Source organism: Panulirus ornatus, chromosome 6 (genome assembly GCF_036320965.1).
Source record: "Panulirus ornatus isolate Po-2019 chromosome 6, ASM3632096v1, whole genome shotgun sequence".
Lineage (NCBI taxonomy): Eukaryota > Metazoa > Arthropoda > Malacostraca > Decapoda > Palinuridae > Panulirus > Panulirus ornatus.
Window position 1 is genome coordinate 7,509,460 of NC_092229.1, and position 27,494 is coordinate 7,536,953.

At 44.1% G+C, this 27,494-nt stretch overlaps 1 protein-coding gene across 1 annotated transcript in view; it reads left to right on the forward strand.

The window, feature by feature from the left end:
* The window catches only part of LOC139749035 (facilitated trehalose transporter Tret1-like), a 31,935-nt gene extending 4,522 nt beyond the window's left edge, over positions 1 to 27,413 (forward strand). Inside the window, exons 3-5 of the mRNA XM_071662431.1 lie at positions 19,396 to 19,531; positions 23,715 to 23,914; positions 24,657 to 27,413. Of these exons, the coding sequence (XP_071518532.1) occupies positions 19,396 to 19,531; positions 23,715 to 23,914; positions 24,657 to 25,715 (1,395 nt within the window). The 3' untranslated portion in view covers positions 25,716 to 27,413. The remainder of the gene's footprint in view (positions 1 to 19,395; positions 19,532 to 23,714; positions 23,915 to 24,656) is intronic.
* Positions 27,414 to 27,494: the final 81 nt, after the last annotated feature.

Here is a 27,494-nt window from a genome sequence, read left to right on the forward strand (position 1 = left end):
GGGTCATCGCGCTGTTGCCTTGGTTAAGTTATGAATCTCCTTTTTTTTAAGTTATGACGAGATTATTTTAGTTATGATTTTTTTTATATATATATTTTAGCCATTTGTATCTTTTCACTTTTGACGGCATTCCTTTTTCATACTTTTTTTATGAGAGCTCAAAAATAGAGGGGTATCATAAGTCCATTTCTCTCTCTCTCTCTCTCTCTCTCTCTCTCTCTCTCTCTCTCTCTCTCTCTCTCTCTCTCTCTCTCTCTCTCTCTCTCTCGGAGCTGTTGTTTGATTGAGGGCATAAGCGTAGAAAAAAAAAAAGACCAAAGCCGCAGACTCCGTAAAGTCTCTTTAAGTATGATGAATACGTAGCCACAGTTCCTAGTGCCCACGAGACCAGTTTGATTCTCAGTCATAACCGTACCTTGACCCCCCCAATCCCCTCACTCGAGTTCAGGCTAAAAGGCTGGCTACTACTTATCCTGTAACGCTCTTCGCTCACGATAGCACGACCTTTTGAACCTGGACTCTTGTAACGTAACGTCTCGCAAGGAGTTAACAGTGGGATAGCCTACTTAGATTCCGCGGGGATGTTGGAAAGCAGGTTTTTTTTACGTCATTGGTTTATGATAGGTTTCTAACGATTCATAGCACGCGCAGCCAAGGCAAGTACGTTGGTCTGCTCGGATCGGCAGAGTCCTTACTCAGAGACGGTGGCCAGCGACACCAATGTTATCCCTTACACACACACATACACACACACACACACACACACACACACACTCACACCCACACACACAAACACACACACGTGTACACAGGCGCGCGCGCGACCAAGCAAAAGGAAAGATGATTACAGCAAAGTTATGAATCTGATCCCATCCCTGAGGAGGCAGGCGTCGCTTACGAGGCAGCTGGAGGAAGAACATGACCATCTCATTCTTGAGGCAGCTGGAGGTTGAACATGACCACCTCATTCTTGAGGCAGCTGGAGGTTGTACATGACCACCTCATTCTTGAGGCAGCTGGAGGTTGAACATGACCACCTCATTCTTGAGGCAGCTGGAGGTTGTACATGACCACCTCATTCTTGAGGCAGCTGGAGGAAGAACACGACCTCCTCATTCTTGAGGCAGCTGAAGGTTGTACATGACCACCTCATTCTTGAGGCAGCTGGAGGTTGAACATGACCACCTCATTCTTGAGGCAGCTGGAGGTTGTACATGACCACCTCATTCTTGAGGCAGCTGGAGTTGTAACATGACCACCTCATTCTTGAGGCAGCTGGAGGTTGTACATGACCTCCTCATTCTTGAGGCAGCTGGAGGACGATCATGACCTCATCGCCTCTGAAGGGTGGAGGATGAACACGACCTCCTCATTCTTGAGGCAGCTGGAGGTTGAACATGACCACCTCATTCTTGAGGCAGCTGGAGGTTGTACATGACCACTCATTCTTGAGGCAGCTGAAGGTTGTACATGACCACCTCATTCTTGAGGCAGCTGAAGGTTGTACATGACCACTCATTCTTGAGGCAGCTGAAGGTTGTACATGACCACTCATTCTTGAGGCAGCTGAAGGTTGTACATGACCACTCATTCTTGAGGCAGCTGAAGGTTGTACATGACCACCTCATTCTTGAGGCAGCTGGAGGTTGAACATGACCACCTCATTCTTGAGGCAGCTGGAGGTTGTACATGACCACTCATTCTTGAGGCAGCTGGAGGTTGAACATGACCACCTCATTCTTGAGGCAGCTGAAGGTTGTACATGACCACCTCATTCTTGAGGCAGCTGAAGGTTGTACATGACCACTCATTCTTGAGGCAGCTGAAGGTTGTACATGACCACTCATTCTTGAGGCAGCTGAAGGTTGTACATGACCACTCATTCTTGAGGCAGCTGAAGGTTGTACATGACCACTCATTCTTGAGGCAGCTGGAGGTTGTACATGACCACTCATTCTTGAGGCAGCTGAAGGTTGTACATGACCACTCATTCTTGAGGCAGCTGAAGGTTGTACATGACCACCTCATTCTTGAGGCAGCTGAAGGTTGTACATGACCACTCATTCTTGAGGCAGCTGAAGGTTGTACATGACCACTCATTCTTGAGGCAGCTGAAGGTTGTACATGACCACTCATTCTTGAGGCAGCTGAAGGTTGTACATGACCACCTCATTCTTGAGGCAGCTGAAGGTTGTACATGACCACCTCATTCTTGAGGCAGCTGGAGGTTGTACATGACCACTCATTCTTGAGGCAGCTGGAGGTTGTACATGACCACCTCATTCTTGAGGCAGCTGGAGGAAGAACATGACCATCTCATTCTTGAGGCAGCTGAAGGTTGTACATGACCACCTCATTCTTGAGGCAGCTGGAGGTTGTACATGACCACTCATTCTTGAGGCAGCTGGAGGTTGTACATGACCACTCATTCTTGAGGCAGCTGGAGGTTGAACATGACCACCTCATTCTTGAGGCAGCTGAAGGTTGTACATGACCACTCATTCTTGAGGCAGCTGAAGGTTGTACATGACCACTCATTCTTGAGGCAGCTGGAGGTTGTACATGACCACCTCATTCTTGAGGCAGCTGGAGGTTGAACATGACCACCTCATTCTTGAGGCAGCTGGAGGTTGAACATGACCACCTCATTCTTGAGGCAGCTGAAGGTTGTACATGACCACTCATTCTTGAGGCAGCTGGAGGTTGAACATGACCACCTCATTCTTGAGGCAGCTGAAGGTTGTACATGACCACTCATTCTTGAGGCAGCTGAAGGTTGTACATGACCACTCATTCTTGAGGCAGCTGAAGGTTGTACATGACCACTCATTCTTGAGGCAGCTGGAGGTTGAACATGACCACCTCATTCTTGAGGCAGCTGAAGGTTGTACATGACCACTCATTCTTGAGGCAGCTGAAGGTTGTACATGACCACTCATTCTTGAGGCAGCTGGAGGTTGAACATGACCACCTCATTCTTGAGGCAGCTGGAGGTTGAACATGACCACCTCATTCTTGAGGCAGCTGGAGGTTGTACATGACCACTCATTCTTGAGGCAGCTGAAGGTTGTACATGACCACTCATTCTTGAGGCAGCTGAAGGTTGTACATGACCACTCATTCTTGAGGCAAGCTGGAGGTTGTACATGACCACCTCATTCTTGAGGCAGCTGAAGGTTGTACATGACCACCTCATTCTTGAGGCAGCTGGAGGTTGAACATGACCACCTCATTCTTGAGGCAGCTGGAGGTTGAACATGACCACCTCATTCTTGAGGCAGCTGGAGGTTGTACATGACCACTCATTCTTGAGGCAGCTGAAGGTTGTACATGACCACTCATTCTTGAGGCAAGCTGGAGGTTGTACATGACCACTCATTCTTGAGGCAGCTGAAGGTTGTACATGACCACTCATTCTTGAGGCAGCTGAAGGTTGTACATGACCACTCATTCTTGAGGCAGCTGAAGGTTGTACATGACCACTCATTCTTGAGGCAGCTGGAGGTTGAACATGACCACCTCATTCTTGAGGCAAGCTGGAGGTTGTACATGACCACTCATTCTTGAGGCAGCTGAAGGTTGTACATGACCACTCATTCTTGAGGCAGCTGAAGGTTGTACATGACCACCTCATTCTTGAGGCAGCTGAAGGTTGTACATGACCACTCATTCTTGAGGCAGCTGAAGGTTGTACATGACCACCTCATTCTTGAGGCAGCTGAAGGTTGTACATGACCACTCATTCTTGAGGCAGCTGAAGGTTGTACATGACCACTCATTCTTGAGGCAGCTGAAGGTTGTACATGACCACTCATTCTTGAGGCAGCTGAAGGTTGTACATGACCACTCATTCTTGAGGCAGCTGAAGGTTGTACATGACCACCTCATTCTTGAGGCAGCTGAAGGTTGTACATGACCACTCATTCTTGAGGCAGCTGGAGGTTGAACATGACCACCTCATTCTTGAGGCAGCTGAAGGTTGTACATGACCACCTCATTCTTGAGGCAGCTGGAGGTTGAACATGACCACCTCATTCTTGAGGCAGCTGGAGGTTGAACATGACCACCTCATTCTTGAGGCAGCTGGAGGTTGAACATGACCACCTCATTCTTGAGGCAGCTGAAGGTTGTACATGACCACTCATTCTTGAGGCAGCTGGAGGTTGAACATGACCACCTCATTCTTGAGGCAGCTGAAGGTTGTACATGACCACTCATTCTTGAGGCAGCTGAAGGTTGTACATGACCACCTCATTCTTGAGGCAGCTGAAGGTTGTACATGACCACTCATTCTTGAGGCAGCTGGAGGTTGTACATGACCACTCATTCTTGAGGCAGCTGGAGGTTGTACATGACCACTCATTCTTGAGGCAGCTGAAGGTTGTACATGACCACTCATTCTTGAGGCAGCTGAAGGTTGTACATGACCACTCATTCTTGAGGCAGCTGAAGGTTGTACATGACCACTCATTCTTGAGGCAGCTGAAGGTTGTACATGACCACCTCATTCTTGAGGCAGCTGGAGGTTGTACATGACCACTCATTCTTGAGGCAAGCTGGAGGTTGTACATGACCACTCATTCTTGAGGCAGCTGAAGGTTGTACATGACCACTCATTCTTGAGGCAGCTGAAGGTTGTACATGACCACTCATTCTTGAGGCAGCTGGAGGTTGTACATGACCACCTCATTCTTGAGGCAGCTGAAGGTTGTACATGACCACCTCATTCTTGAGGCAGCTGGAGGTTGTACATGACCACTCATTCTTGAGGCAAGCTGGAGGTTGTACATGACCACCTCATTCTTGAGGCAGCTGGAGGTTGTACATGACCACTCATTCTTGAGGCAGCTGGAGGTTGAACATGACCACCTCATTCTTGAGGCAGCTGGAGGTTGTACATGACCACTCATTCTTGAGGCAGCTGGAGGTTGTACATGACCACTCATTCTTGAGGCAGCTGAAGGTTGTACATGACCACCTCATTCTTGAGGCAGCTGGAGGTTGAACATGACCACCTCATTCTTGAGGCAGCTGGAGGTTGAACATGACCACCTCATTCTTGAGGCAGCTGGAGGTTGTACATGACCACTCATTCTTGAGGCAGCTGGAGGTTGAACATGACCACCTCATTCTTGAGGCAGCTGGAGGTTGTACATGACCACCTCATTCTTGAGGCAGCTGGAGGTTGAACATGACCACCTCATTCTTGAGGCAGCTGGAGGTTGAACATGACCACCTCATTCTTGAGGCAGCTGGAGGTTGTACATGACCACTCATTCTTGAGGCAGCTGAAGGTTGTACATGACCACTCATTCTTGAGGCAGCTGAAGGTTGTACATGACCACTCATTCTTGAGGCAGCTGAAGGTTGTACATGACCACTCATTCTTGAGGCAGCTGGAGGTTGAACATGACCACCTCATTCTTGAGGCAGCTGGAGGTTGAACATGACCACCTCATTCTTGAGGCAGCTGGAGGTTGAACATGACCACCTCATTCTTGAGGCAGCTGAAGGTTGTACATGACCACTCATTCTTGAGGCAGCTGGAGGTTGTACATGACCACTCATTCTTGAGGCAGCTGGAGGTTGAACATGACCACCTCATTCTTGAGGCAAGCTGGAGGTTGTACATGACCACCTCATTCTTGAGGCAAGCTGGAGGTTGTACATGACCACTCATTCTTGAGGCAGCTGAAGGTTGTACATGACCACTCATTCTTGAGGCAGCTGGAGGTTGTACATGACCACTCATTCTTGAGGCAGCTGGAGGTTGAACATGACCACCTCATTCTTGAGGCAGCTGAAGGTTGTACATGACCACTCATTCTTGAGGCAGCTGAAGGTTGTACATGACCACTCATTCTTGAGGCAAGCTGGAGGTTGTACATGACCACTCATTCTTGAGGCAGCTGGAGGTTGAACATGACCACCTCATTCTTGAGGCAGCTGAAGGTTGTACATGACCACTCATTCTTGAGGCAGCTGAAGGTTGTACATGACCACCTCATTCTTGAGGCAGCTGGAGGTTGAACATGACCACCTCATTCTTGAGGCAAGCTGGAGGTTGTACATGACCACTCATTCTTGAGGCAGCTGAAGGTTGTACATGACCACTCATTCTTGAGGCAGCTGAAGGTTGTACATGACCACTCATTCTTGAGGCAGCTGGAGGAAGAACACGACCTCCTCATTCTTGAGGCAGCTGGAGGTTGAACATGACCACCTCATTCTTGAGGCAGCTGGAGGTTGAACATGACCACCTCATTCTTGAGGCAAGCTGGAGGTTGTACATGACCACTCATTCTTGAGGCAGCTGGAGGTTGAACATGACCACCTCATTCTTGAGGCAAGCTGGAGGTTGTACATGACCACCTCATTCTTGAGGCAGCTGAAGGTTGTACATGACCACTCATTCTTGAGGCAGCTGGAGGTTGTACATGACCACCTAAATACTGACGTATTTAAGGGCGCATCACTGTGACTTACTACAACAATGGAATGTTATGATTTTTCAGACGTTGTTCCCTCTTGAGAACCAACCTTTCATAAAGAATTACAAGGTACTTATTGCATTTACTATGGGGAAACCGTTGAGCCTCGGTGTGACCAGCTGATTGGACAATCACATGTTTACCAAGTGGCGTCCTAGCTTCGTCTCTTCGATGTATATCAACTGACTGTTGTATTTCTCTCTTGTGTCTCCCCTGATGATGTGATTATTACACGAAAGTGCACTTGGAACTTTTCGTGTTTCATTTTCCCCGTGGACTCATAGGAATATATATATATATATATATATATATATATATATATATATATATATATATATATATATATATATTCCATAGGCCTTGCCCGTGGCCAGAGAAAGAAGCGCTTTTCGGACAACCCGAATAGAGATTACATGAAGGGGCATAGGGTTAATAAAAAGAAGCTTCAGAGGGATGAAGGAACGTTGGAGTCATCCAAGGTGGAGTCTGTGGAGAAATGAGAACTAAAGAAATGGCTTTGTGTACGGAAGAAACAGATAGAAGACTACCGTCAGAAAAGAAAAGTGAAGGAAAGGTAGAGCGACAGAAGTTGTTAGCAATGCCTTTGGCTAAAGGCCAGAAAGACGTATCAGTGGATGACGAGGAGAGGTTATCGCACTGCCCTTGAATAGAGGAACGCTTTGCCCCACTGATACCGTACTTGTGGTGATTACGGGCAGTGATAAATGCTGCATGACAGTAGGAGGAAGGAAGGTTTTTGCTAGCCGGAAATGCCTGAACGTTTTCAGAACAGGAACAGTTGATCCATGGATTAGAAGAGGTCGTCTTAAGAGGAGAGAGAGGGGATAAATGCTTCCATTCCCGCCCCAATAACATCTGCTATATATTTGGCGGAGACAGAACCATCGCAGCATTAGAGACAGTCAGCTTTGTTGAGGTGCCAGTATTTTCGTTTAGAAGGAGTTGCTATAGGGGGAGGAGGTGCCGTTAGAATAGACTTGATTTATAGTGTGACCAGATGGACCAATTACGGCCGAGATTGTGTTGTTGCAACGGGATGTATTAGAGGTGAAAAACTGATCCAGAATATTAGGAGAATGGTCACAGCGGACAGGAATATGGCTCGGGTGTGAGGTAATTTGCTCTAGATTACTGAGAATAGAGAACGTACTGAATTGCTTCAGTAACGCCACATTCCATGAGAGTTTGGGGATTCAAGCTCCTTGAGAGGCGTTCAACATGTGTCTCGATGTTGGAAGATGCACAGACACCATCCTTGAGCCGAGCACCTGAGTGGACATTTATGAGGATTACTGCATAATTGTACTTGCCTAAGACTTACAGTTCATTGAAATGTGTGTGGAATTTATTTCTCAAGTGTACGTGAGTGGAGTATATTTCTCAAGTGGACGTGGGTGGAAGTTAGTTCTCAAGTGTATTTGAGTGGAACTTATTGCTCAAGTTTACGTGAGAAAAACTTATTGCTTAAGTGTACGTGTGTGGAAATATTTCTCACGTGTGTGGAACGTATTTCTCAAGTGTACGTGTGTGGAACTTACTTCTCAAGAGTACGTGTGTGGAACTTACTTCTCAAGAGTACGAGAGTGGAATGTTTAAGTGAACATATGTGGAACATATTTCTCAAATGTACGTGAGTGGAACTTGTTGTTCAAGTGTACGGGTGTGGAACTTATTGTTCAAGTGTACGGGTGTGGAACTTATTGTTCAAGTGTACAGGTGTGGAACGTATTTCTCAAAAGAGTACGTATGTGGTACTTGTCTTTCAAGTGTGCGTGCGTGTGTGTGTGGGGGGTCCGATGTGAATAGTCAGAGGCCAAGTAGGTCACAACAGACACCAGTTTCTTGCCAAGTATTCCCTCACTCCCTGACACAAGTATCCACTTCTCGGGTGCAGATACCAAAAACAGACTCTACTGCCTGTTAGGTTAAAGTGGCTGTTCATAAGCCGACGCTGCGTACAGACCGTCATTGAGAACCGAGAGATATATCAGTATGCTGTTCTCAGCAACTGGGATGCAACAGCAGGACTGTTCACACAAGTGCATGGCTGTTTACGCTGCCCGATACACTCTCTCTAAACACTACAGCAGGAGTGTTTACACCGTCCAACAAACCCATTGTGAATTCAAAAGTAGTAATGGTGCAGCGTCTAGGTCCAGGCACTAAATATAAAGCTATGAAAGTCTTTCTCAATTACTAACAGGAAGGAGAGTTCTTGGTAGTGCGGTGGGAGGGAGAGAAGCGTACCATCACTATCCCATATATATATATATATATATATATATATATATATGTATATATATATATATATATATATATATATATATATATATATATATATATATATATATATATATATATCCCTTCCTCAACACCCTCGTCACAACAAATGACACAATAACAGAAAATCTTTTGCATCAGAGTCATCGAACTCCCTTAGCGAGAGGAGAGTCGCATCACAACCTTGCTTCCCTGAGAGCAGGATCTCCACGGAGACAAAAAAAAAAAAAAAAAAAAAGAATGATGATCATCACCTCAGAAGAATGGATCGTATTTAGTCCTAAGATAAAAGGAGAATGAACGGGCGAGGAGCTTGTAGAAGAGAGGTAAACTGTGTAATAACTGAATATGAATACGATCCGATGATGATCGTGTGAACGAGTTGGTCCAAAGCAGGATTAAGGAAAGGAAATGAAAAGGGGTTTCATATGTGATGAGATCGAAGGAATTAATAACAAAAAACTATCAGTACCCATGTATTCAAGTGCGGGAGCTTCAATAAACTCGCATCTGTCACTATGTAGGCATTAATTACATGGGACAGATCTTCCTGCGTAGGTCAACTTTTCGTTGTATCCATCGACGCCTGCCAGGTAAGCGGTCTTCACGAATCGAGTCTAACTCATGTTAACACGACTATCAAGGAATCATTTTACCCCTTATGTCTCGCAGTTACCTATATGGAAGTGCATGGAATACGGCCGCTCAACCGATATGGTACTATTCTGATGTTGTGGCCACTTAAAACACGACCTTCATCCCAGCATCCTATAGGAGTTACGCAGGTAATTTGCAAGAGTGGCCACCTAGAACTGCAGAGTCCTAGTCCCTTTTACTTTCGGTAGTATCAGTCATAAAAAGAAGAGAAAGCTGTTGAGTATTAATTTGAGCCGGAGTGTATAATACATGCCCGAATAAAAACAAGTGGAAGGTAAGGTTTAAAAGAAAAAAGAAAAGTCATAGGCAAGTGAAACATTCATTTGTGATCTTTTGCTATTTAAAAAAAAAGATGGAAAGTCATATCCAAGTGAAACATTCCTGTGTGATCTTTTGCTATTTTATCAGTGCTTTACAGAAGATTTAAAAAGCACATTCTAGTCCAAAGAATCTTATTCGAGTTCCCTACAAAACATGGAGCCTTTTGTTTGTGTCTATATACCAAATGCGAAGAGGGAGAGCTTATTATGAAACTATCAAGGCCTTAACCAGCCCCATCAGTTTATGAAATCCTCCTAAATGAAAGTCAGTGGCTTCATGATCTCGTTATGATTTTCATTTACGAGTAACCATTCACTGAGGAAAACCCGAAAGTGAAACACACTATCTATTTTTGTATTCAGACTTAAAGGAGCCCCCTCGCCAGAGCAAGAATTGGAACACATGACATTCGAAATGTCAACCAGCGGTCGTCTGCCATTTATCTAAAGTGATTTGTAGTCAGGAAAGAGTCAAAAAAAATAACGGACTGCTTGAAGGAATACCATACACAGATGAATCCAATGATAGTTTCAGTTAGTATCATCAGGTAAGACGAAGTTACCCAAAGCAACAGAATAAATGTTGTAAAACGAAATCGTCGACGATCGATCCAATGCCTTGTTCTCAGACGCTGGGAGGGAGGGAGCTGACGCCTAGCACCTTGGATAGCTCGAAGCAACGGACGTCTGCCTCCTTGACTAGCTTATCATAGTTCGTCACTGGGGTATTCGAAACCATGTGTTCAGTGTTTATTGTCGAGAGAAAGACTGTGACAGGCGCGAGAAATTCCGCTTGACTCGACTGCCAGTGTGAGAGAGGGAGGGCTCAGACCGTATTAGTACCGGCCCCTTTCCACTCTCTCTTGTTAGACTTGCCTCTTTCTCTATTCTCTATACCAACATTCGTGGTGTCTCTAGTAACTCCTCTTGTTGAACGCCATCTGTCTTGTGCTTCCTAATGTTTTAGTTCTCTCTGAGACACAGTTGTTTGATGATGTTCCCAGTTGTGCCTTTTTCATATCCAACTGTAGTCTCCACTCACGATTCTGGTTCAGTAGTGTTTCATGCTTATTCCAACATGAACACACCTGTTGTACGCCTCAGGGACCCTTGAGTTCCCAGACTTCTGATATTATGTAGCTCAAGATCTGTCTTCCGATTACCACGTTTTTCCTCCGTTTCGCTAGCTATTGTTCTTCTAAATTCTACAAATTTGATATACCTTTCTTCGACTATATGAACTCCTCTGCCATGAGACTATGGCATCCTCTCTCACGCAAGCCAAGCTCCTCCTCTGCTTCGGGGATTTCATCGTTCACCATAGATGGTTGAATGTTCACCCCCGTACCGATGGTGGAGGGGGAAGAGAAAAAGATATTTGCTGATAACCACGAGGAGAAATGAAACATACCGTATCTCCCCTGACGATGAGAATACACTAAAATGCAATCGACCAAATCGTGTTTAATTTTTCCCCCGTGGTGATCAGCAGATACCAGATCACATGCATAATGTGACTATGCAATTTACGTTGTGTGTGTGTGTGTGTGTGTTAGCGAGGTAACACCTGGAACAAACTAAGCAAGGCCGCAAACACTCACATCCATTTTTCTAGTTTATCGATAAGAGGAGGAAAAAAAAGAAACACTTATTTACACAGTGCAGCTCGAAACCCTTGCCCGTCACACACGTAACACAAGTTGGAATTATTTACGTTGGCGAGGGATGTGTGTGCGATATAGAACCTTCTCATAACACTTCCCGTTGAACCATCCTCAGGTTTTCTCTCTTTTTCAGTTTATCTTTTCAGGACACGAAGTTCACCTATTCGTCTACCACTGACCTATTGTGATTTTCTGTTATACATTGAATTAAGCTGGAAAGTCCAGTGGAAGACTGGCCCACCAAAAGATTTCAGGGTTGCGTCCTGTAGCGTGAGTTGATGTTAATGATATGACAATAAGAGTAATAATAAATTAGAATAATTATGAAAATAAGAGGAATGATTAATGATAATGATTATGATACTAAGAGCAATAAAAGATGATAATGATTATGAAGATAATGATAGCAATGATAAGTAATGATAATTATGAAAATTATAATTATAATTATTATTTCATTATTATTATTATTATTATTATTATTATTATTATTTTATTATTATTATTATTTTATTATTATCATTGTTATTATTATTATTATTATTATTATTATTATTATTATTATTATTATTGTTGTATTATTTCAAATGACACAGTCACGAAGTTTCTATAGTTCATTTAGCAGTCGTAAATTGATTATAGAGATAATCTAGCATTATCGTGATCGGGTTGAAAGGGGGGCCTATCATTCCCCCCCCCCCTCCCCTAGCGTGAGGGAAATCACCACTGGATCCCCCTAGCATGAGACACTCCCATTGGTCTACTGGTGTGTGTGTGTGTGTGTGTGTGTGTGTGTGAGAGAGAGAGAGAGAGAGAGAGAGAGAGAGAGAGAGAGAGAGAGAGAGAGAGAGAGAGAGAGAGAGAGAGAGAGGCCATCGTGGACTCCCTGATATGAGAGACTACCATGGGGGCTCCAGGCATGAGAGAGGGACTACCATGGGCCTCCTGACGTGAAAGACTACTATGGTGGCCCCTGGCTTGAAAGACTACCATGGGGCCCGTGGTTTGATAGACTACCATGGGGCCCCCAGACTCGAGAGACTAACCATGGGGCCCCTGGCGCATGAGAGACTACCATGGGGCCTCCTGATTTATGGGACTACCGTGGGCCCCCCGTGGCTTGAGAGACTACCTTGGGGGTCCCCTGACTTAAGAGACTGCCATGGGGTCCCCTGGCTTGAGAGACTGCCATGGGGTCCTCTAGCTTGAGTGACTGCCATGGGGCCCCTATTTTTTTTTTTCTTTTTTTTGTTATTTTTGGTTATAAGATGCGTCAGAAGACTATATAACACAAGTACCTGTGCGATCATCTATTCCGTCTGGTTCATGTGTTATGCACAATCTCAAATAATGGTTGCGCAGTGTAGGTAGCTGTCAGTGTCGTCATTCCTCTGGCTTAGTTAACTGTCTCTTCCTTCTGTTGGTTTTCATTTCTCAAACATACAATCTCCATCTAATATATAAAGACTTAACATGTTGATTCAAAGGACTCCGTAGTTATATTTTCTTGCGGGTAGCAGTACTCGCTGGCTTTTTCTTTTGACGTGATCTCGTCGTAATCAGTTTGTGTCAATGGGGTACCACGGCCTCAGCACGTAGGAGTTTGGCGGTCTCGCAACATTGAAGAAATGCCACAAAATTTCACACACAGAAGACAGAGATGAGAATATTTGGTGGTATGGCAGAATCTTTTGTAAGTCTGATCATTGTAAGGGTTAAGGTATTATTATTAAACTTGGTTTGAAATGTAATTCATCGATGATGAAAACAAATCGTCAACAGCTCTTAATAAGGAAGGGAAATAACGTTTAGATTAAATCTGACGTCTTATTTCTCTTTAGAATGGCTTTCCCTCCATCCTAGTTGATTTTCTAACCTTTCCCATCATCTTCATTCGTTCTTTACTTTATCTAATTGTGAAATATATTCACAAAAAGGATAGCGAAAGAGGTTTGACTAAATATTTGCAAACACGTGTTTAAATATGCAAAAACGTGTCTTGATTATGTTATGGCAAATCGTAAGGCAGCGGCGTTCACAATACCGAACACCATCTGGACATTGAATTAATTCCATTATATCCGTATGCCTTATGGAAATTCCGGTAAGTGTGGTGGCAACAGCGGAACGAACCACCCTGGTCATCACTGGACAAGCCTATTACAAAATTAATCAGCTGTAGAAATAGGATATATATGTATTTACGTGGATGTATTAAATTAAGAAGCATTACTATTGCTGCTACCTGAGTTGTTTTCGTAGAAAGAAATCTTCATACTGTTTTTTTTTTTAGAATAACATATAAGTAATCATACATAGGCAAAGGATTCACTGAAAAATTCTTTATTGACTCAGTAGCATCTAATGATGTAGGATGTGCGTTAATCAAGAAGTCAAACATTCATCTCCTAAGTTCACCAGATAAGCTCATTCAGCGGAGGTTATGAAGATTTAAGAGAGAGAGAGAGAGAGAGAGAGAGAGAGAGAGAGAGAGAGAGAGAGAGAGAGAGAGAGAGAGAGAGAACGGATACAGCCATAGATCCCTGTCCGATCGTAAGATATTTCGAGGCAGCCTCGCTTGTTGCTGCTGCGCGTGACACGAATCGAAATGGCATCGGAGCTGTTGCTGCTTTACAATGTCTTTTACATAGAGATTTTTTTTTTTCTTCCACACATTTTGCTTCAGTAGGTTCGTACCTAATGTATGAATGACTGTCTTGCAATTTGATTTCTAATTAAGTATTCCCTATCCTTGTGGGAAGAAAGTCAGAGAAAATTCAATAGTCCTGATGTGTGTTAGATACTTGGGTACATACCTCGTGCGCTGGTATTTTGATTATAAAAATCTTGTTTTCCAACATCTTTTAATTGTTTGTTCGCCTCGTTACTAAGGATGTAAGCATCTCTCCCCAGTAATCGGTGAATCTCTTCACTATTGCCACGGAACAGTTTCGTATTTCTCCTGTGCATGATCAGCCAGTCACAGCACGTATTATGTCCCTAGCACAGTGTACTTTTAAGGCAACAACCTCAATACAGACCAAAAAGCTGAGGTACAGTATGTATTCAACAAGCTGAAGACTTGCTAAGCAGTAGCTTGGATATGCCAGAAGTACCAAATCGTTCATCTGTTTTCAGCGAATTCGCTTTATTTTGGCAACACTTCAGTGAAGCCTTGAAGGTTCAGACACAATTCTAGATGGTTTTAGAAGGAAATATATACATAGCTTAGAAGGAATATATACATAGCTTATCCCTGGGGATAGGGGAGAAAGAATACTTCCCACGTATTCCCTGCGTGTCGCAGAAGGCGACTAAAAGGGAAGGGAGCGGGGGGCTGGAAATCCTCCCCTCTCGTTTTTTTTTTTTTTTTTTTAATTTTCCTAAAGAAGGAACGGAGAAGAGGGCCAGGTGAGGATATTCCCTCAAAGGCCCAGTCCTCTGTTCTTAACGCTACCTCGCTATCGCGGGAAATGGCGAATAGTATGAAAAAAAAATATATATATACATAGCTGCAGTTGGTATAGCTAGATTGTTTTTTTTTTTCCTGAAATGACGTCCAAGTATTTGTAAACAAGATGATTGTTGATATTTAGCCGGGGAGATCATAATCTCTCCACCCAATACTTTATTCCCCCCTTTTTTCCCCTTTGTGATGTATCATGTGTACATGCGCAAAAACAAGAGAACATTTCATAAAATGTCAGGTGATATGTAGCGATGTAGATCATTAACTAGAGGCATCTCCAATAACTCCTGCAGTACCGGTTTTCCCTCTCTCTTCCGACCACTAACTCTCCGATTGATAAAGCCTCCATTGTTAGGTACAGGACCATAGATTCCTCCAATGCTCCCTCGGCTAATTCTCCGCTTGGTCCTCCTCCCTCTGCTCCGGCGAACTTATGCTGTCTCCTAGGACATTTTACCCTGAGCATGGTCTCCTGCATGTATTCCCACCTCGCAAGTCAGCAAGGCATATATAGGATGGATGGCACACCGTTTCAAGTCCTCGGAGTGTGCCCTCTGAGCTACGTAGTTCCGATCCTTTCTCGCCTTTTTGCGCCTATGTGTGAACACCCAAACTTAACATACTTCCTTGCAGAATACTTACCTCGTTGCAGATTGATCTAACCCCTCTAACTGTGTAGCCTCATCTTTCTAGTCATCTCTGCGGCTCTCACATTGCTAGGCTAACTGGAGGTCTGTTTCATTTACGTGTGGTTTTCCTTTCTCAGGAATACTGGTGAAGCTTTCGACGTCTCCAAAACATCCGACGAGATGTTGCGTAAGTCTTTGTTTGTAAACCTTCCTCTTCCTTTGGTCTACTTGGTTCATTATGTTCTCTAAAGTCTAGCCTCCTCTATGGTCGCTCCACTGAAGTAGTGTCTGAAAGAGTGAATTCCCTTGCTTATTCTGCCAGCGGTGGCATTCATCAGGGGTTTGTCATTTGGCCTACTTTCTCTTGCCTCCGTTAATGACCTGTCTTCTATTCAGTCTTATGTTAATGATTCCAGTGTACACACTTGAGTTCACTTTCCCTCTCTTCCTCATTCTGGTACTCATTCTCTTTCCCATTCCCAACACATTTCCTCGTTCATTTCGACTAAGCGACACCTCAGAATGAGGTTGTTGTAACCTGATTAAATCTAATTGTGCTAAAAGACGATTTCTTTATATATTTCTTTCTAAGTATTAGTCGTTCCCCTCTGTTCAGTCTCAGAATACTAGTTCACTCATACTCATGTTGGGTATAACCATATCCTCTACTCTAACCGAGAAACCCCACATAAAATAAAAAAGTCGGCTTACCAAACTCTGGGGTTCTTTTATAACATGATTAATCTTACTCTTAGCATTTATTTCATATATACAGGCTTTATCTCCACCTTGTATGGATGACTGTTCACTAATCTGGGATATGGTTCTATGAGTGAGAGTGGAACCAAAAAGTTTTCCTTGTTATTGATTTCCCCAGATGTCACCTCTCTCCGACCATCACTCTATATCCACCACAGTGTTGCTGCCTCTGATCTCATACGATGCATCGTGTACAGGTGTGTGTCCTTGCCATCTTGGCATGGCCTAGAGGCACGTGGCTGGCTGCTGTTTCCCACAATTTGTTAATGGAGACCGACACGACGATGGGTCTTTCTTTACACGCCTCCGTCTTTCCACGGATAGTTGAGTTGTGGAATTCGCTTCCTTTCTTCGTCTTTTCCTTTTGCTATAACCTTTTTACCTTGAAGAGTCAGGTCTACAGACATACACCATTGATTATTTTCTTTTTCTTTTTTTGTCTTCATCTTCTATCCACCCAAGATGGCTTTGATTGGGTGTTGTCTTGTACGTATCGTATGGGTCTATAGAAGAAAGTGCTAAAACCAGGAAGGAAAAAGACGATGGAGCGAAAGTGAGACCATCCCAGAATTACCTCTGGTTGCCGGAGACTGGTTGTCTGCAATGTTGGATTAACGGAACGTCACCACCACAGTGATAGAATCATGTAGAGTAATTGTCTTCTTGCAGATATATCATCCAGCATACGAGGTTATAAGCATCTACATCCATATATCATATTTTGATTTAATGTTTTACGTCACTCGTCTGTTATAAAGAACACCGTCCAGTACGTATTTGAAGTCGCTATATGTGTCGTTAATGTATAATGATTACAATAGAATATTACGAAACAAACTGCTCAATTGTCTGACAGACAAATTAGTCATAATAAAGCAACATTCTCAGCTCGGCGTTAGACGCTATTAATCATTATTACCGTGGCTCGCTCACAATACCCAGTAGTATAGTAGCTTCTGAGATATGGAGAACAGCCAAGAAATGTGATTATCTTATATGCGTTTCAGATCTTCCCGGATACTAGGCGTCGGGTACGTCCGCATCACCCACGGAATTGGATGAGACAGCACAGGTTCACTCAATAGCCAAGTTGCAGTGTAAACATCAGCACAAGCAGGCGGGGTTCCGAGCCTAGTTTTTACTCTCTTATTTTAGTTCCTTTCCTCATCAGTTGACTTTGACATGAAACAGGACTTAATTACAGCCATAAAGACGAGTGGGCACGCTAGTTTACAGTAATTACAGCCATAAAGACGAGTGGGTACAGTAGTGACAGTAATTACAGCCATAAAGACGAGTTGGCAGCCTAGTTACAGCTTGCTTATGTCTGCCGACATTACTGTGCGTAAATCATGGCGGCATCGAAGTCCAAACGATATGGAAGAAAAGTTGATCTTTTGTCGTCGACCGTTTTGTTATCACAACTGGAGGAGACCTTTATAAAAAATAGAGATACATTCATTTAGAGGAGGACCGAGGTGGAATCAGAGACGCCTCAGTATTGCCAAAGTGCGCCCTACCATTCTGGCAACGCGCCAGTGTTTCACGGCTTATTCTCGTGCAAATTATTTTCCGACGACGTATTTATAAACTCAGAAAAAAAAAATATATGTCCAACGAGAGTCCTATTTTTCATAATAGAGGTGCCACACCCAAAAGGAAAATGATAGGCAAGATTCCTAAATTCTAGTCTTCACTCAGATTTGCTCCGAATTTTTGGCAATAGACATTGTATATTTCCTGGTCAGGTAACTCCCTAGTGGTAGTGTTTCAATCTATGGTGACGGTGAACGAAAAGGATGATTCTTTTTTCTTTAATTTCTATTCATTCCCCGGCCTCAGGTCTTTTTTTTAAGTGGTTGCTTCAAAGTAACGGTTTCTACGGTTATCTTTGCTGTGGTGATCGACTTCAGCATTTTCATCTGAGGTCGAAATCAAGCCCCGGCTGGGCTTTCAAAAGATCTTGACAAGCATTCAGGTGAAAACTGAAAGTGTAGAAGGGGAAAATTGAGGAAGAAATGATTGCCTCCTTTCCTATGTTTGCTTTTAGAGGACAAAATAGTTTCAATCATCGACATCCAAGATCAATCGTCGTGGAATAATTTTTTCCCTTGTTCAATGGCACTGTATAGGCATTCCGCCAGTCCTCAGGCACCTCACCTTACGCCATACTTGCGCTAGAGGTGCTAACCAACCAGTTACTATCATTGTCACTCCTTGAGAAATTTAACTGGAGTCCCGTACACTCCAGCTGCGTTGCCGCACTTCATTTTACACAAGGTTTTCACCACCTCTTCGCTTTTCACCAAACCATTCGCCATGATTCTCTTGTTCCACTTAACCTCCTCGTCCCAAACACCCCACAACTCCCACCCTATCAGCTGATGCATTCAACAGTCCCTTGAGACGCTCACTCCATCTCCTCTTTACCTCTTCTTTGCCTGTTACCACTTCTACATCATCTCCCCTCACTGACTCACGTTCCTACAGTATTCACCTCCTTCCAAAAGATTTTCTTATTCTTTCTTAAGTTGCCGTTACCATTCATCCTATCTCTTATATGCCCTTTTTATCCGTCCCTTTACCTTCCTCGTGTTCTCCTTTCGCTTCGTCTTGTACATCTCTCAATCACTCGCACTCCTTTTTAGCAGGTATCTCCCACACACTTTTCTTTTCTCTTTACACTGGCGACTTCATCACACCACTACTCACTACCCTCTCTCAAACGCCCACATCCCACTAGCTGCGCACCACCCACTCTACCCACACATGTAGGCAGTGCTTCCTTAAACACCCTCTTTTCTCTCTCCTTCTCTCCTAGTTATCGTGTACCCTCACCTTAATCCATTCCTCGTCCAGTCGCTATTGGTGTCTCCGCACACCAGCCTCTTTTTTTTCCAATCTCACGTACTTTCACTACCCTCTTTAACTTATCACTGATCGCCAGTAAAATAGAGGCACTGGTCTACCAAGCTTATCTCCACAACCAGCGTGTAGGTGGCAGCCAAAGCACTTCTGTACACTATGAAGAGATCTAAGATGTCGCTGATACTGTTCCTCTCAATTCTCCTTAACTTGTGCGACACTAAAACGATAATTCCTCAGGTGTTGGTGAGCGTGTCGTCTGGGCTGCTGATGTCGAGCATCTCAGGGATTTTTGCGTACCCGTCCGTGGCTCTACCGCAGTTGACCGGCACGAACGAGACCCTTCAACTATCGATCCCTCAGGCCAGTTGGTTTGGTGAGTACCATCCTTCTACGAAAGGTTTGGTGAGTTCCACCCTCTTACACTCATCCCCTTCAAATGAATTGGTTTGGTGAGTTCCACCTTCCTACACTCGACCCATTCAAATTGATTTGGTGAGTTCCACCCTCCTGCACTTGTCTCCATCAAATTAGTTGGTTTGGTGAGTTCCACCCTCCCACAAAAGGTTTGGTGAGTTCCACCCTCCTACACTCGTCTCCTTCAAATCAGTTGGTTTGGTGAATGACAACACTAAACCTCTCCCAACCAAAGCACTCCGTAACTAACCACTAGCCAACACCCTCAGAGGTAGAAACAAGAAGCTTAACCCCTACCTCAAATTTCAAGCATCCTCTACTCGCTGATTCCCCACCTCCAACCACCACCACCACCCCTTGACAGATATAGCACTAACAAAACACAGGCACACTAAATCAACCTGTCAAGTACTGGACACTCGCCCTCCCAACCAGTCTTAAACTCTAACCCACCAGACATAGTTCATCCATTGTAGGCATCACTACCCTGACAGACACAATGCTCTTTTTTTTTTTTTTACGTTGGAGGCTCCAGTTACGTACTGAAGCCCACGTCAAGAGGTCAATAAGAGGGAAGAAGTAGAGACGAAGGAAAGTATTTACGAATTAGAGGGGAAATGGGAAGCAAAGAGAGAGAGAGAGTTGCTTTGTTTACGGGAGAGACAGACGCTGTTACCGATGCAATTGGCTAAAGACCAGAAAGACCTATCAGCTGATGACCTGGATAGGTTATCGCATTTCTTTTAGAAAGGAATTATAAAAGATAAGGTACTTGAATGATCACGGCAGTGATAAATGGTACTCATGAGTCTGAGGAATGGTGGAGGGGGTGGTTTTCCAAGCCCGATGTGTCTGATTCCATACCCATCGGCCACAGAACAAGGAACGGTTGAACCATTGATTGGAAGATGAGGTCATCCTGGAAGGAAGAGGTGATAAATATGTGTCCATTCCCGCGACATTAACCTCTGCTTTGCGTGTGGCGGATACAGCGGCATCACCATGTAAGAGACAGAAATTTACCCAACGAAAGTCAGAAAATAATTTGTCTTCAGTTATTCCAGTCAGCTTTGCTGAGGTGCCAATATTTACGTTTAGAAGGGGTTGCTGGTGAGGAGGTGCCATCAATGTAGACAGATTTATGGGAGTGTGGTCAGATGATGCAACGGGGGGGGGGGGGGGGGGGGGGGGTGTTGAGATGGTGTCGTAACAGCGCAAGGGATTAATGATGAAGGACAGATCTAGAATATTAGGAGAATGGTCACAGCGGTCAGGAATATAGGTGGGGTGGGAGATGATTTGTTCCAGCTCATTGGGAATGGAGAACAAGAGGAATTCAATCCTCCCACCCACCGTCCGTACGGGAGGAATTCAACCATTCCCTATGGTGAACGTTGAAATCCCCGAGGTATATTGGATCTCGGCTTGCGGGTGAAACGATGCCACATTCTCATGGCAGGAGTTTGGACAGTCGAAGAAAGCTTTAAGATTCATAGAATTAGGAAAGCAGTAGAGGACCTAGAGGAAAAGTGTGGTAGTTTGGAGGCAAACTTTGAGCCAGATAACATCAAAGTTGAGGAACTCAAGGTCCTCGAGGCATGCAGTAGGTGTGTTGATGTTGGAATAAGCACAGACACCATCTTTGAACTGGAATCGTGTGTGGAGTATTATAGTTGGATATGGGGAAGGAGCTAGTGAGGAAACATCATTAAACAAATAGGTCTCAGAGAGCATATACGAAATAAGAAATTAGGAGAGGCGCTAGACGGAGAGTGTTCAACAGAGGAGAGGTTACTAGAGAGAACACGAATGATGGTATAGTCAATAGAAAAAGAATCAGGTCTATAAGAGAGGAAGAGATTGTGGTAAGGGGGCCTGCACTGTCACTAAGATCAAAGTTATATTCTTATCCTCAAGTGTCACAAACTACCCACAACTTACAACCAGCTTCTGCAAATTCATCTACCCCCGTCGCGTTCACTGTCATGGTTTATATTTTTTCCTTGACACGTTCAGAATCCGCCACTCAGGTTGCCACTGTCCTCTTTTAAGAAGCTGCAGTTGCCAGGGGGGTTCTCCCGCTCACTCGCTGTTTATCACTGCAGCGTGAAAGTGAAGCCCATATAATAATGGTCTCGGGTACAAGTACAGAAAAGAGAACTTTGATCCCTTTTTATCTTTTGTAGTTCTTTTTTTACCGTGACGAAAAGATATAAGGAGAGATACCAGGTTGACCAGAAAATGTGATGAGTGTTACCTCTATGTGATCTCTTTCTTTTCTTAGATCTGCTTGTCAGTATTTGAATTTTATGCCTGACAACTTGCAAACCGTACAGCATTTTACCACTTATCAATTGTTGACTTAAAAATTGGCCGATAAAAATCCAACAATACGTGAAGAGTGGTAGAAATTTTGCAAGGTTGGAGACAGACACTGATACAACTCATGTCCCTCCGACTTCTTTTGATAAGAAAATCACTGAACATTGGTACTTATGTAGCAGAACATCTCGGTCCTAACGTAAACATTGCAGAGTGGCGCCGAGCTCACAATGACATGGCGAACTTTTACGTGTCTGAAGACAGTCTTTTGTTTATTCTCGCGTTCTGGAGATGCAGGAGGCATCTTCGAAGCTAGTGTGGTGTTAGATTGTCTTGGGAATCGTCGAGAAAGTATTTCAGTGGCAACATCATGATATTAAGATTAGTCAACTCTCCAGAACTATGTGAAGTGAGGTTTGCGTGACATTTCGTCTATCTACACCATACCAAGATTTAGACCAGTCACTGGTTGGAAAGGAACTGTATTTAGTCTGCGTACAGTTAGTGAGAGACTTGACATTGAAGTCTGCGTACAGTTAGTGAGAGACTTGACAGTAAAGTACCAGTTAGCAAGAGACTTAGCATGAAGCACTAGTTAGTTTGAGACTTAGCATTAAGTACCAGTTATATAGTGAGACATCAGTTTCTGAGGCTGCAACGGCCTTTATTGAGACGCCAGTAAACCAGACAAAACTAGCTAGCTGGAGGCTATTGTGAGCATCACCCAATTAAGTCATAAAAGTAAAATACACATGGAGAGGGTACATACAGTTTGCTGCACCGAGAATCGCAACCTTGGGTATAATTTCGGTAATGAACTGTCCTCGCGATACACTCAGATGTTGAGCTGGCGTGAAGGAAGTGGAGGAACTGAGAGGACAAAGGAGGAGTACGATGTATGTGAGAGTTTGTGGGTACATATGAGAGGAAGATGGTGCGTAAAAGGGAGTTGTGGTTAGAGGGAGAGGCCAGAGAGCAGAGAATGGAGGTAAGGGCGTAGCGAATCAACGCATAATAGGTACCTTTTTTATTACTGTTATTCGCAGATATCTTTCTACACTGGACGTCTTTCTTAGAAAAGACAGAGGTTTCAGACTGAGAAGTGTTTATAACGTCAAATGGAGAGGAGACGAGATGGCACGGCAGATTAGAATTCGTGGAAGTAGGTCGGTAACGTCAAGCAATGAGTCTTTAACTTGTTTAATCATGAGTTGACTGCAGACCACTTCCTCCCCCTACCCCATTGTTCGACACACACACACACACACACACACACACACACACACACACACACACACATTATTATCATTATTATTATTATTATCATTATTATTAGTATTATTATTGTTATTATTATTATCATTATTATCATTATTATTATTATTATTATTATTATTATTAAATTATTGTCATTATCATTATTATTACTATCATTAATATTATTATTATCATTATTATTATTATTATTATTATTATTATTATTATTATTTTATTATTATTATTATTATCATTATTATCATTATCGTAACTCCAAGGACTCCTACAGTAAGGACGAGTGTGGATCAGTTTGGTGAAGACTCGGGACGAAGCTTTTTCTCTCATTAGTTCCCGTTTTCCCCCAACTGATTAAATGCCATACCCCCACAACATCATCACCGTAAAACCAACCATTCAAAACGGAAAAGATTAAATTAGTTGCCTATTTAAACAATGACTTCAATTTGATATTTCCTCTGTGGCGTTTCAGTCATCTGAATATTACTTCCACTCGAGACTGCTGCTGTGGGAGGACTGATAATGTGTGGCGCCTTATTTTGCAGCTACAATGCCTCTGTTCCTGTGCATCCCCGGGTCGGTGGTTGGGGGCTTGTTGTGTGAGAGGCTGGGCCCCAGGCGGACCCAGATCCTCTTCTCGCCTCTCCTCTCTCTCTCCCTCGTAGCCATGCACCTCGGGTCCTGGCGCTTTATCCAGGAGGCTGGGGCAGCCCAAGTCATCCTGTTGATCACCAGGGCCATCCAGGTAGGTCAGGTGTATCATCCAGGTGTATGATAGAGTGTAGGTTAGTTAGGTGTATGTATCATCCAGGTATGTCAGTTAGGTGTCACATGTAGAGTCGGATGTATCACCAGGTAGGTGTGTGAGATGTATCATCCACGTAGGTCAGTCAGGTGTATCATCTAGATATAGGTCAGTCAGATGTATCATCCAGGTAGGTCAGTCAGGTGTATCATCTAGATATAGGTCAGTCAGATGTATCATCCAGGTAGGTCAGTCAGGTATATCATCTAGGTATAGGTCTGTCAGGTGTGTCGTCTAAGTATAGGTCAGTCAGGTGTGTCATTCAGGTATTGGTCAGTCAGGTGTGTCATCCAGGTATAGGTAAGTCAGGTGTATCAACCAAAAGATGCGTCATTCAGGTCAACTTAACTTCCAGATGGGTCACCCGCGGCTCGAATTAAAAGAAGGGACGAATGAATTCACAACGGGTTGTACACTGACTGAAGGCGATAGATATTGAGGACTATAGACACGACGAAAACAAAGTGGCGAATACCTGACGAAGCTGGTGTGTAGTTAAGGTTGTGGGAAAAGTACTGAATGGTAAAGGAAGACACACTAAAGGAGAGCAATAGACATAAATCTAGGTATGACTGAAAGGTACAATGTAGGTCAGGAATGAGAAATTACTTGTACTTATCCATGCCCTTGTACAAAGGAATGCCAAGCAGTGACCAAAATATTTTTTCCATCTGGTTTTCAGGGGACAATTATATCACTGCTGAACCCAACGATCGCCGTATACCCGTGTGAGGTGAGCAGCGCCCGCCACCGCGGCATAGTAGGCAGCCTCATCGAATCCTGGGCATCACTGGGCCTCCTGCTGTGCTACGTGATGGCCAAGTACCTCCACTGGTACACGGCCGCCTGGCTTCTCCCCCTCACCACCATTGTGCCAAGTTTCTTCGGCTTGTTGATAGCGCCGGAATCCCCACTGTGGCTTTTCAGGAAGGGCAGAGAAGGGAAGGCCATAGCGACCCTCCTAAGGCTACGAGACTCGCCGGAGGAAGTGGTGCGGGAGATAACAGAGCTCAAGAAGAACTCCGAAAAGAACACCTCTTGCAGCAAGCTGCTGCAAATCGTGAGGAGGAGGGCGAACGCTGTGCCTATGACAATATCCGTAACCCTGCTAATGCTGAAAGAATTTTCCGGTCTCTCTGTACTTACACTGTATATTGTGACGATCTTCCAGCTGGCTGGCGTGGGTCTAGACCCGTTTTCTAGTTCCATCGTCATCGGTTCAACACGCCTTGTCTTCAACTTCTTCGGGTCGGCTTTGCTCCACCGCCTCCCACGCAGATATCTCCTAATACGCGGGAACTTTTTGACAGCGGTGACTACAGGAACGATTGGCATTTTCTTCTACCTACAGGCCAGAGAGTATGATTTAACGCAGGTCAACTCCCTACCACTGATATCCTTGGTGATTTACATGCTGGGGATGTCCGTGGGTGTGGGTCCGGTGACGTGGCTGATGGCGGCCGAGTTACTGCCAGGACCTGTACGTTCCTTGGGCCTGGGAGTTACCGTCACAGGATACGCCATCACGTCCTTCGTCGTCTCCAAGACGTTTGAAGACGTCAAGGCGCTGATTGGCTTACACGGTTTGTTTTGGTGCTACTCTGTCGGGTGTGTGGCCTACATGCTCTTCGTCATCTTCATTGTGCCTGAGACCCAAGGCCGAACGCTGAAGGAGATCGAAAATTTCTGGGCGAAATCTGGCTATGAGAAGGAAGTTCCTTCTGAAGATGATGATGTGTAAGTGTACCTGATGAAACTGCCACTGACTTTCAAGATCCCTCTGAGCTGGCGTCAGAGGCGCCTCTCCCTCAGAGAAGCAAGCAGCCTGGATCCACCAAGATGACATAACCCTCCTGACGGAGGCGCTTGACTTGCACACAACTGTCTTAGAGGGAAGGAGCTTCACTGACGTAGCAAGATGAAGAGCGGCGTGTCAGTCACACACACACACACACACACACACACACACATCGCAGGGACAGAGTCGGAATTCTCTGCACTCACAGGAGAGAGTATATATAGTGAACACTTTTCATTGAGGCGGAAGTTATGTGTTGATGTCTGAGGCACAGATTATTCTGTAGATGGTGGCTACGTGAAGCCAAAAGCCTCCCGTTTCAGGCCATGCTAATGCAGTACCCTGGTGCTGACAGGCTTCCTTGTTTGATATTGTTATGGCTTATCGTCCCATCACAGACGATCTTATTTTCTTTATTATCATACTGTCTTGTTGACTGCCGAGAGCTTCAATTTCCTCCCAGAGAACAGAATTCGCAATCAGCTTTTGCCACATACCTCCTAAACTGTTGCTATATCTCTCCTAGACTGTTGCTACACCCCTTCTAAAATGTTGCTACACCCCTCCTAAACTGTTGCTGTATCCCTCTTAAACTGCAGTGATTTGCTACAGTCAGCTGTTGCGACATCTAAACTGTAGCGCGTTACCACAGTCAGTTGTCACGATATCCCATCTTTATTGCAGTATTACCAGTCAGCTGTCTCGATATCCCTTCTTTATTGCATTATTACCACAGTCAGCTGTTGCTATATCCCACCTTTATTGCAGTATTACCACTCATCTGTTGATATATCCCACCTTTATTGCAGTATTACCACTCAGCTGTTGCTATATCCCACCTTTATTGCAGTATTACCACAGTCAGCTGTTGCGATATCCCACCTTTATTGCAGTATTACTACAGTCAGCTGTGTCGCCATCTCTCCTTTATTCCAGTGTTAAAACAGCCAAAAACTGCTGTAAATATTCTGCCCAGTGCGTTCTTAGCGTTAACTGCGAGTTGCTCAGATGGTCGAGCGATTGTCATGGCCAAGGGGGTTTAGTAACACCAGCCGCAGTGTTGTCTGTTCCCCTGTGCAACAGTGCGCTTTTCTTTTCTTTTTTTATATATATAATGTACATTTCGCCTCAGCAGTTACGTTCTCAAAGTGCTGTGCGTACAGTCAGCTGCAGCAATTTTTCCTGCCCAAGTGCTGTGGCGGCAGTCGATAAACCCGCATTGCCTCACCGCAAGCCAAGGTAAACCACCATCAGCATTGTCGATAACATGTCAGGATTCTGTCGTATTATTTTCATGTCTTCATATTTGTATATATTCTTTTTTATATTTGCCACTCTCCTCTTGAATGAGGTTATGATGTATGATAAACTGTATTATTTATATTACAGTAGATGTGATGTACATTTATATTACAGTAGATACTTCAGTTACCCTTAGATGATTATTTCTACAAGATCTTAAGGAGCAGATGTTTTACATACGTTTACAGAAATGGTTACGAATGTATTCTTTGGTGAAACATTATCATGCGTACAGAGACTTAATTTTTCTATTGGATACGTTTCGATGTTATGTAAACTAGCACAGTGTCCTCGAATGTGTTCACGTTGTTCCATTTTTATAAAACGTTTACGATTTTCATATCGTTCGTTTTATTGCGAGTCTCTCCTGCTTTTGTTTAATGACTGTAAGCTCTAAAAGTATAAGGAAAATGATTAATC